The following is a 12,460-nucleotide window of genomic DNA, read 5'->3' as shown; positions in this document are numbered from 1 at the left end:
TGGTCCTCTTTTCTGAACTGAGCGGTTTCTCTCATATTTCAGGCCTGCTTATGTAAAATAATGACTGGATTTGCACCAGAAGTGGATGAGAGTGTTCTCTACCTATGCAGCTACCCTTGGACAAAACCAGAAACTACTGTAATCATTGTGAAATCCCATCTTTATTAATATATGCTGAGGTGTCAAATCTGAGTCGTCATCACATCTCCTCGTGAAAAGAATACATATTTTTTTGTGTGTTATTTGGTTTAACTTGAATTTGTTAAACAGTTCACTGACGATGGGAATCAGAAGTGTTTCTGACCCCGTGTTCTAATTTTTACTACAGAATCGTGGCCCTTACATTCAGACACTTCTAAGAATTTCTTGAATCTTTCAATATACTGCGGATCATAGATGAGAATTTGCAATTTTACACTCAGAAGATTTATTTCTGAATTGTTTAACTTCAGTATTTGTATTGAGTGGTGTACACTCCCCATGTCTATTTAAAACGACTCACCATCTCTGGAATCCTCTTCTTATACCCAGTCGTTTAGGCTAATTACTAAATTAGCCTAAACGACTGGAGTGTTGTAACAGAGGCCATCTAGGATTGAGAACATCTTTAGAAAAAAAACTTTCATGGGTCTCCTAAACAGTTACAGTGTTACCAATAACAAACCCTTTGAATTAAAGCTGAACGTCTCAACTTTAATCACGTCTTGGCTGATTTTAAATCCACTGTGGTGTGCAGAACCAAAAATTGATGGACCTAACTGTATGACATTTTGTAAATCATGGCCACTTATTGATTTAAAATAGCATCCCAGCATGTTAGAAATGAGTGTGTGCATGCTGGAAAGAATAAAACAAATATTTGCATGAGCTCATTCTCATTTGATGCTATTTTTACTCTGACAGGCTGGATAAACATCATTACTATAATCACTATGGTTTACGAGCAAGAAATGTATCATATTTGTTATGAAGTGCCCAGTCCACCCTCATCACTTCTCCTGTGTGACAGTCTATGACTTCTGGACTGAACTAACCTATTTGAATCAAGAGATTCGTATAGACTAGGGGATTGATGGGAGGTGAGGCTATCCAATACTGATGAGATGTTGATGTAAAATTAATAAGACCCTTTCACAATCAGAACTGACCTTTCTGAGTGCTCCCATTTGCCTTGAATTTTTAAGGCGCATAACTAAACGGTGAGTTCACAGGGGGAGATGTGGCTGTAACATTTCCTCAAATTTTATTTATCAGGGGAGGAGCCCATAAAGTTTGCATTTCCACAGAAAAACAAAATTTCCCATTATTACAGGCCTAGACAAGCACAGAAAGTGGGATTTTCATTCGTTTCTTATGAGCATGTCAAACGTTTCTTATGAGCATATCAAAAGTATTTATTCAAAGAGCACTGCTCATTTGCCTAAAACACATTTTCAGTGTAGTCTGAGCCAGAACAAGTATATTCTTCATATATGTCAGACAGACCTTGGAAACAAGAACTGAGTGATCAGTGTCGCAAAAATTATATATATATATATATATATATATATATATATATATATATATATTAGGGGTGCAACGATATTCGTATCGATATTGAACCGTTCGATACAGTGCTTTCGGTTCGGTACGCATATGTATCGAACAATACAAAATTTTTGATTTATTTTATCAACTTTCCTTCTGACGATGCTGTCTGTGTTGAGCGCTCAGTGAATCTGCGTTCGACTACTCCGCCTAGGCTCGACAGTGCTGCCTAGGCGGAGTAGTCGAACGCAGATTCACTGAGCACTCAACACAGACAGCATCGTCAGAAGGAAGAGCGCAGGGCATTCAGATCTGGCGTTTGGAATTATTTTGGTTTTCATGTGACGTATGACCCTGAAGGTAAGCGAGTCATGGACTAAAGTAAAACAGTATGTTTGCCATGCAATGCTCAATTACATGGGTGGGAGCTAGTGTGTTAGCGCAGTTAGCTCGTTAATATGTTGGCCATCTAGCCCCATGCACGGGGCGATCGGCGGTAGCTCGTTAACGGAGATTTGCCGTGTTGTGGCGTTAAGGTCATTTCAACGAGATTAACCTGAAAGCACTAGTGGGAACACAACGAATATGACTGCACATTTACGCCGACATCATCCTAGTGCAAAGACAAAAACAACAAGCATGCTACTAACTTTAGCCGAGTCATTTAGACACATGATTCTCCTTATGCTGCTGAGAATATAGCCCAGAAGAAGCGGATAGTATAGCTTTTATTTTGGAAAGAGCCATTTCTCTGTAATAAACTTTCTTTTTCAAAGATGAGTGATTCCTCAATCAGATACAGGGCTCGCAATATCGCTAGCCCGACGTCCTGGGGCTAGCGATCTTTTCAGTCGGGCTACCAAAATCTATCTCTGCCCTGCCCGTCGGGCTATTGTAGGAAAAATATATGTCAATGCTTTTGCATTCTTTCAGAAATGTAGCTGGGTAATTATGTCATTGGCATCGGTGAGCCACTGTCAATATGTGACATATTGAAATCGCGTTTGAATTTGCGCTTGTTTTTTTGCTTTCACTTTGCAATCGTGCGAACTGTGTATAGAGAGCGACAGCACTGATCTGTGAGTGATGAAAATTTGCGCACCAATTCCTCTGACATCGTCTTATTAATTGTTAGCTTACTATGCAAACATGACAAGTGAAATCTCCCGCAGCTTAAACATGTGAGAGGTTGATCGCGCAGAGAATCGCTGAGCTTATGTGAGTGCGCGTGTAAAAGCAGCAGGATATATATTTGACTACAATGACCTGGATGACTGAGAACCTTCACAGACAGATATATATTTTAGTTCTGCTGAGCCAAATAAGACAGGTCAGGGTGAAGAAGTGACAGCCAAAGAAAAGCTTACCACAAAACGGAGAAGTTATGACAAATCAGACTATAAGGCAAAAAGAAAGTGCAGCTTTATGGTTTTATGGACAAAAGAATTTCTGTGGCTGCAATATGACGAGCTAAATAACCAGGGCTGCACATAAGTGGTCCGCAGGTGCGCATTCGCTGTCAAAATAAAAAACACGCACAAGGGTTAGGGTTAAATTTAAAAACTGTACTTTTGAGTTAAAATATATATTTATAATTTTAATAAATGACAAATTAAAAAGGCATGAACATTTTTTTTGTATCGAAAAAATATCGAACCGTGACACCAAAGTATCGAACCGAACCGAACCGTGAATTTTGTGTATCGTTGCACCCCTAGTGTGTATATATATATATATATATATATATATATATATATATATATATATATATATATATATAGAGAGAGAGAGAGAGAGAGGACAAACTTTCTTTAGATTTTCAGTACCTCTTCAAGAGCACCTCACTGCAGCTTGTGCATGAACCACATAAGCTATAGGCATATATTTCAAATAGGTACTTCAATGAATTGTCCTTTTGACATTTTCAAATGCAGATATAAGTGCACTAAATAAAATAACCTAATGTAAGGAGTCAAAACAAAACACTTGATCTTCATATGGTGTCATTGAAGCAAAGGAACTGCACGTGGGTGCTCACATGCCTCTCCATTTGAGTGTTTCTGAATGAGCTGCCATATCGAACAGAAGACCGTAACAACATCCTCAGAACTCTTCAATGGGTGAGTGTAGGTACACTCTCTGAAGTGTACCTACACTCACCCGTAGTGTGCTCGTATTGTGAGTGGAACCATTCAGGCGACACAATATGCTGACAGACACTCCATCAAACGGAAGTAAACAGTAGGTTGTGCACAGTTTTATGTGTATCGTGACTGAGAGGTATAATAAATAGTTGCTTGGTCTGGATTAGAAAAAAAGGAGGCAAGGAAGAAGACTAAAAAGAATAAAATCAGTTATGTCTTGAAGGAAGAATGATTTTTTCACTGTGTATAAAAAAAATTCCTACATACAAGCAGTCGCCTTTCAAATGGCTGAAGGAACACATTCATCCAAAATAATCTTTGACCTGGAACCCCTTTACAGACAGGAAAATAAGCTCCTCTCAGGCCATCTACCAGCAGGGGTAGAAGAACATGCATAAACAGAGAGAAACACACAGGAAAAAGGGGTGGAAGAGATGAAAACAGAAAGCAAGCGCATGTAGCTCAAAGGTAAGAGGTAAAGGACAGGCCATGGTGTATATAAGCATACAGGAAATACCCTGGGTAAAAGCTGTGCATTCAAACACCAAAGGACCAGGGAGGAATCCACAGCAACAGCAGACGTATAAGGAGAAACTGTATCCTCAGATAAGGCTTGGGATAACCTTTATCTATACCTTCATATGCTTTACCCTCTATGTTGCAGGCCAGGCGTGAGGACATATTTTCTGAGGATGTCACGTCACCTCCAATACTGACAAAATACCAACTCTGTGTCTCTCTCAAGAGAGAGAGAGACGCTCGAGCTATATCAAGGTTGTCAGGACAGTGAGGCGCGGTGAATTAGCTGGCAATATGAGCTAAGAGAGTCCTCACAAATGACATTTTAATGTAACAGAGGTGACCTTAACATGTAGCGTAGGAGGGCAGTGGGGGTTGTGCCACATTAATGTGCCAGACAAGCTTTAAAAAAGCTCTTTACAGACAGTAAAGTTACTTTTTTACAGTGAGCCGAGCAGCATGGAGTGTTTATTTTCTCTTTGTTTTTTCACATTTCTGCAGTACTTTACTCAGCAGCTCTCCAAAGCCGCCATTCACCTTTAATGTATCTGCTACATACTGAAATGCCGGTCAAAACACTAATGTGACTCAGGGTGATAACAATATGGTGATAAATAATAACACAAAAGAGCACTCAGAGAGCATAACTCCCCCACAAAGTAAATGGCTATACCGAAGCTTTGATGTTTTATAAGGATTTTATGGCGTTATTATCATGTGGTAGGGGACCGTACTGAAAACATTAAAAGTGTGTTGCATAGCTCTCTCCATGCCTTTTTATGTGATGGATACCTCGATATGGTTTCTCGAAATTTTCAATTTTGACCTTGGGTACTAATAGTGAAAGTCAAGGTCAAATTAGCCAACCTAGGTGCTCATGTCCCCCAAGGCCTCGTATATTGTTGTGAACTTTGAATACGATTGATAAAAAACTGTGGGAAATGATACGAATCAGGTGTTTTTGATTGAAATCTGGGTTTTCTGAAGCAGCAGCAGATGTGTGATGTCCTGAGTGGCACTTTTCTTTAACAACGATAAACCCTGCAACATCAGACCGCAGCAGTAAAACAATACAATAAAAGCTTCTTAATGTGCATTTAAACAGGCGGCACAGCAGCATAAACATTACCAACAATGTCCTGTGCTCTTCTACACACCTGACAGGTCAGCTGTTGCACACAGACTGCAGGTTTATAGAGTGAACTTTGTTTTTGTTTTTTTTGATAAAGTAGTCCTTCTGTGGATGAATGAGCTCCGTCAGATCACAGTTACATTTCAGCATCTTTACGGTGCTATGTGAGATGAAGTTGTGGCACCCCGCCCCCCACTTCTAGTGGTATCTCTCCATTCAGAAAGTTTGCATTTTCTAGCCAAAATATTTTGATTACAATAACTAAGAGCATTCCTTGATACCCTTGGGTGAGAGTGTAACTCACTCCCGGCATGTTCATGATGAATTGGCCAAGTTGGCTTGCTGGGCATGAAATGTGATTTATTTCGATCTGAATGGAAAGAAAAAGACAGACAGAGCGAGATCTGAGGAATGTGGGCCAGTATGGAGACCCCCTCCCCCAAGTAAAAAGCACTGCTGCTGCTGCAGTGCACTGAGTCTGTATTGTGACCAAGATTAATTATCTCACAGTGAAAGGCTACAATACACTATGCTTCTCACTGAAGTAATAACTTCTTTACTTTCAATCATGTTCTCCGTGCTCTTCTCTCCTCCTTAATTCAACTTTTACGAAAATCTGACAAACCACTGCAAGAGAATAAGAACGTATTCGAGTAAGTATTTGTGTATCCAGCACAACGCACTGGTTTCATGCTCTCATCATACTGACTAAAAGAAAAAGGCTTTCGCGCTAACCAGCTGAAGCGGACTTAATCCTTTATATAGCAAAGAAGCCGCTCATAACACTGAACAAACAGATAGCACCAGCTCCTTACCGTGCACAGGTCCTTATACTGCATCTTCTGGAACTTGGTATCGGCATTGCCGGCGCACAGCTCCACGTATCCCAGCACAACTTGGAACACTGTGTTGTGGATGGCCTGGGTGAAGTGCATGTGTAACTGGTCCATAGCAGTCTGCAGAGAGAGCCAAACACACTGTTATGAAAACTATTACACCAAGATGTCACTGTCAGTCTGCCAGTGTGGCTCTGTGAAAAGGCAAACAGCAGGGAAATTGCAAATCACACTTCTTGGAACACATATTGTATACTTAATATTTCTAGTTTCACACTATGGCACAAAGGAAAATGAGGATAGCCGCGTACTCTGGGAACTGCAGTGTTCCAGTCAAAGTTGTTGTTTTTGTTTTGTTTTTTAAGTGTAGTTTGCTGCTGTAAAAGGTAATTAATGAAGTCATAAGGAAATTGCAGAAAAACACATTGACAGACAGACATGTTGGTGACGCATGTTGTGTTTCGGCAGAGCTAGCAGCCTCCAGCTCCGCTCACTCGTCGCACTATTAATTTCATGTGACACACCTGAAGCCATTTTGTTGAAATCATTTATCATAGGAGCATTATGACTCGAGGGGGGGGGGGGGATAATCCACAATTACACACTCGCTTGCTACTTAAACACTGCCTACAAATAACCTGCTGTTATTTACTTTTCGGTGAACTCCCCACTGAGCCTCTTCCATCTCCGCTGTGCTTTTGTTTGAAATCGACTACAGGTAATGACATTTCTTCTATATACAGATCCAGCAAACATGAGGTAGTGTAAGCATTTATCTGGAGGTATATTCGTGCCCACCTGGTGACTGTAAATTCAATACTCCCCTCCCTTAAATAAAAAAAAAAAGAAACAGACACACACACAAAAAATAATAATAAAATACTGTTTTTGTCTCCACATACCCCCGTGGGGAATATTCTATTGATGCTCAACATCAATATTGTCTGCCTGCTGTTTGATCGTGGGCAGGTAGCTCACAGTGAAAAGATCCCAGTGACAAATATGGGAAGAAAACAACAACAGCAAAGCGAGGGCTTTAAAACAAAATGACCTAAAGCGGAATTTTCACACAAAGTAGGCTCATTTAACCTAAAATAGTGATTAAATACATTGATTTATTACCTTAACTGACAGTTTCATTAAAGATTTTCTTGTAAGAGTAATTCCAAAAGATACTCATAACTAAAAAATACAAAAAAAAGCACTTATCTTTCAAAAAAGCCCCAAAAAACTATAGTTATGCAGTCGGTTTGTGTCTGCTATAATTTATTCTTTTCTAAAGTCAGTTTACATTTACCCCCAATTTACTGTCTTGCAGCTCCTACCCACCGTCTCACTGTGGGACCCTTGAGAAATGAGGACACAACAGTCGCAAGAGACGTGGGAAGAGTATTGAGCAAAGCCCTAGGTAATGGGTGTTGCAGTGCAATTAGATTTCTTACTAAAAGCTTATGACCACAAAATGTAGCTCCCCCCAAAATCCGCTGTGAAACCCTGCTTGCACAAAAGTCATTTAAACATTTCTTCTCTTCTTTCTCGGGGAGTTTCACTTCATCTGACCCAAAAACACATGAGGAAAAAAAAAGAAAATACTGGCTGTACAATGTCTAGACTGTAGAAGAGGGAAAAAAAGGGAAGTAACTATGGCAAACCGCCCTCGTGACAATAAACCTCGTCTTCAGCTAAATTTGACGTGAGCCTCGGCGATTGTAGCGTTATGTATGGCGGAAAATAAAATGTAAAAAAATCAGCATGAGTCCCCTTTAGTAGGCATAAATATCAATAAACTGCATGTCCAGACTCATTATTTTGCAGCTTCTTCTCCCAAACAGAAGAATTAAACAGATAAATGGAATAAAGCGATCTGTCAGACTATTTAGCTTGAATGAAACCAGCCCATCACAGCTAGGTAATGACTGCCAAGAGACTATTGTAACGGGGGGGGATGCAAATGGTTTGGCACAGTTTGCTACAGTTTGTTAGGCATTTTGTGAGGCTGATTACTACCTTCAGACAGTTAATTTGTGTATCAAAAAGGAACAGTTTAAAAGAGCGCATTTGTCTGCAATGTGGCAAAAACAAAATTTGAGATGAAGATAAAGAAAATGACTAACTGAGATAAACACAGACACGACAACAACAACAGCAGCTCCTTAGTTTGCTAGTGTGTCCTGTAAATCATCCTTAACACAATGACTGTACGGAATCATTCATTCTCAACAAAGCAAGCAACAAAGCAAGTTTCTCAGGTTGTGAGGATATTCAGCACGTTAGCAGCTACACTGCTCTCTGCTTTCTAATTTCGTCTTTAACTTTGCAAAACTAACACTGGCGTGTGGACAAGGTGCCATAATGGGATTTTGCGAAACCTCTTCACACTAATGCACCAAAATCCAGCAGACTGACTAACATTTTAAAGCTTTACAATAAGATATCGTGTTTGCAGAAGATTCATCTTCTCAGTGTAACTCGATTTCAGGCGGGAACATGGGAGCAAAAGTTGAAAAAACAGGCAGGAGTTACTAATAAAAGATATTAGCAGTGTCATTCAAGGTTAAAGTCTATTATAGTGTCTCCCTGAGAAACTGCTGTAATTTTTTTGTTTTGGTTCTTAACATAAAGACTTTACAGCTTCAAATAAGCTAAACATGTCCGAGGCAAACACTGTTTGTTTTGAATATTGGATCATTTTGGAAAATTATGATGTGGCCATGCTCATTCAGAGAGACTAAAATATGCTTTATTTCAAGGAGAAAACACAAAATGTACAAGCTGGTTTAAAAATACACTCATTTAATTAAAAAGGTGTAATAACATTAATAACAAAGAAAAACTTTACTAAAACTCCATTCTTATGTTTTTCTTGGCTCTAACCAAACTATTTCTGGATTTTCCTTTTATCTAAAAGGTAAAAAAAAAAAAAAGTTGCAAACATGAGGGACCAACTTTAGCAGCTAATTGGACAAACTCCCGAAGTAGCAGAGGAGTGCAAAAAGGAAAACAACAGCATCAAGGACAGAAACTGAAAGGATGGAGTTATCTTTCAGGTCCACACAAAAAAATCCCCATAAGAGCAAAAGACAAAGTCAAACGAAAGAAAAGTTGCAGCAAACAAAGAAAATAAGCAGGTTATTGTCAATCCATGTTTAGCCATTACCGCTGACCCTTGCAGGCCAGTCAAACCACTGACCTGTGTTTTCCCCAGTAGTGTGTAGGCCAGCTGGACCTTGGTGTAGTGCGAGACATCGAAGTGCTTACAAGTCTTCGACAGAGCGACGTCAAGCTGCTCCTGGAGCCAGAAATAGGCAGATGACAAAGAGGGGAAAAAGGGCCAAAGTAAGGGGAAAGGGGGGGGAAAAAATAAAAAGAGAGGGATTATCGTTCTTAAGACCGGGGATTTAGATATGGACGTGCAGTTGTAAAGCTATCACACACAGCCAAGGGCAGGTAATTGGATGTGGATGTGTGTGTGTGTCTAAGACTTTGACAAAGAGATAAGGGGAGGCAAGGAAAGTTAGCATGAGAGTGTGTAATGTGTAACAATGAGCTGACCTCAAAGAGCACAGCGCTGATAAAGGCTAAATGATCAATCGCCTTGCATCGCAAATCATTTTCTCATGCCTTAAAAAGCAAAAAAACTAGAACTGCACGACAGGAAGTAACTAGTCAGTAAAGTAATTAAGAGAGCCAGATGACTACGTATACAACATATGCTGGGGACGCGTATATTCATACATTTAAAAGACCGTCTTAGATGCACAATAGATGGTCCAAGTGCTTCTGACTGTAGTAGCTTTATGATTTTAAAGGATTTTGCATCACTTCTTAACTAACTCATGCTGACAGGTAAACAAACGAGCACCCAGGCAGGTGGATGTGCACACGAGCACGTCTCCTTCTTGTTTACGGACAAAACTGTAAGTAATTAATCTACTCAGGCGCAGCAGCAGGCGTAAAGAGAAAATTGCCTTGCATACCATTTATTACACACACACACACACACACACACACACACATATGCACGCACACATATTACGACAAAGCCAGAGATGAAACAGATAATTTACTATGCCTGCACACTCATAATAACGACTTTTCTGAATGTGTCAATATTTGGCAGACCCAGAATAAGAAAGGCAAACTATGAAAAAATGTCAAAATGAAGCATAAATTGCTTCTTTCAGATCAAGGCTTCTGGAAAATGATGAGGTTAGAACTCCATATTACACACTGCTAAACGTTCTTTTACTGCTCTCTGCTAATGGAATTAGAGACGAAGCATGGACGCACATACCTCGATCTGCTCCAGAGTGTCTTGTAGTTTGGAATTCAACTCGCTGTGGAAATAAGAAGGTGGATGAGAAAATATAATTTTTTTATTTAAGACATTTAATTGCTGTCAATTACATTTTCTGATCTGTTTGAAATGACAACAAATATTAGAAAATGTCCATCACAAATGACTCTAAACCAAATGCACACCATTTTTAACCATTTAACTTCATTTCAGCTGTAAAGAAAAACAATAACAAACAATACTGAAGATCAAATTATGAATGAATTAGTTCAACTAATTGGTTTATTTAAAAAAACATGAAAATCACTGATGGATGAAAACCAAGTTTGGAAATATGTGTGCCAGTGAAATAAACTGTGAATGCTGATAGTGTGTGTTTCTGTGCAAGCATCATGCTATCTGAGATACAAAATGCCCACGCATCCTTGGCGCGCGTTCAGATTTCGACTCATCCTGGCGAACACTTTCAACTCTGAAGCTGAGAAGCATCAACAGGAAACATGACTATTTTGCAGATCCCAAGACTCCGATTCAATTCCCTTGTGACTTCCCCGCCACTGCATCCATTCATAATCACCCTCTGTTTCACTGTTTTCCTGCCTCTGTCACCGCTTCGCTCGGGGTCTTTTTCAGGTCAGCCTGCTCTTATGTTGTGCCTTGTGAGTGTGTAGTTGCCGAAGGGAGAGTGTGTCCTTAACAAATTGCTAATTAAGCATCTAGCTACAGTGAGGGATAGGCAGTGAGGAAGAAGAGAAGGAGTCCGCAAAGGGACAGAAGCTGCACGTAGCAGTTTGCAAAACAGGTGAATAAATGAGTCAGACACTTTGAAATTCGGTAATGTATCTACGTGTGTAGACATGCGTGTGCGTTTATAAGGTGCACAAAGCGAAATGTGGGTGTTTAGACTGAAAAAAAAAAAGGCAGAGATGAGAATAAAAGTTAGGAAGGACTGATTTGCAGCAGCCAGCCTCAGTTTAACTTTCAGTGATGACTAAGCTGTTTACCACAGGTATGAGATACAGTCGGGGATGCAAATGCGTGACAGCAACGATAACATCAGAAACTCTTGGCCACAATATGAAAAAGGAAGTCACAGCCAATTCCTCTATGATTAAAAGCCAAGATAAAGAAAATTAGTTGGAAGGCAGCTGGAAAGCAGGCTCATCCAGAGGGATGAACTGATCAATGCTAATAAATCTGAATGTACACAGGAAAGGCCCAAAGTAGAGCAAGACTAAGAACATCCACCAGAAGGGCAGAGGCCAGGATGATAAATGCCCCTGTGGTGGCTGGGTGTGGTTTTTGCTTAGCTGCAGGAGGAGAGGTGGGGCAGAGTGATTCGGGGAGTAGTGCCAGGTTGAGCTCAGCAGCACAGCTGCTGCACGTTTGCTAATCTGCTTCTTCCTTTTTATGCGGTAGCACGCTGGGAGCTGGACTGACACATGCAGAGTCCATGCCAGTGGACACAAACACACACGTACACAGCCCTGTGTGAAAGACCGGTTAAGACTCGTGTGTGATCCGTAAGCCAGGTACTGTAGCCTCTAGTGGAGCACAGTTTGCGTTTGTTATAACGTGTCTGTGTGTGTGCGTGAGAGAGACAAAATAAAGAATGTAAGAGGCCAAACCAATCCCTGATTGATTCTGTGCAGAGGTGAACTCAAGGTTAGCAGTCTCTCCTTATGAAACATTAAAGTGTATTATGTGGCAGTGCAGAGTAACAGGAGCTAAACTGCGAGCTAAAAAGTACTGAGAAAGCATAAAAGAAAAATATAATCATTAGCAGTGTAGGCTGACGCGAGCACAACCTCGGTTGCTTTTTTCTTTAGTGGCAGACCTCAAATATCACCAAACACAGAAGCTGTTTTCAGTGTGTACCTTGGCTGTCTACCTTGCTAGCTGCAAACTTCTGCAAGTTTGTCCAAGTTTTTGGACAAAGACAATTTTAGTAGATTTTGCCTCTGCACACCACATTTAAATCAAATAATCAATATCTGACTGAAGT

General features: G+C 40.2%; 1 protein-coding gene across 2 annotated transcripts in view; it reads right to left on the bottom strand.

Moving 5' to 3' along the window:
- The window catches only part of vps50 (VPS50 EARP/GARPII complex subunit), a 135,730-nt gene that overhangs the window by 74,479 nt on the left and 48,791 nt on the right, over positions 1-12,460 (bottom strand). For both annotated transcript variants that reach the window (XM_085395498.1, XM_085395497.1), the window contains exons 10-12: positions 10,453-10,495; positions 9,349-9,447; positions 6,138-6,278 (exon numbers count right to left, since the gene is read on the bottom strand). In XM_085395498.1, coding sequence (XP_085251624.1) covers positions 6,138-6,278; positions 9,349-9,447; positions 10,453-10,495 — 283 coding nt within the window. The remainder of the gene's footprint in view (positions 1-6,137; positions 6,279-9,348; positions 9,448-10,452; positions 10,496-12,460) is intronic.

The sequence above is a fragment of the Rhamphochromis longiceps genome, linkage group LG22 (genome assembly GCF_057381845.1).
Source record: "Rhamphochromis longiceps isolate RC_006_pf linkage group LG22, R_longiceps_female_GT1.1, whole genome shotgun sequence".
Taxonomy (NCBI): Eukaryota; Metazoa; Chordata; class Actinopteri; order Cichliformes; family Cichlidae; genus Rhamphochromis; species Rhamphochromis longiceps.
This window is presented reverse-complemented; position numbering and strand designations above follow the sequence as displayed.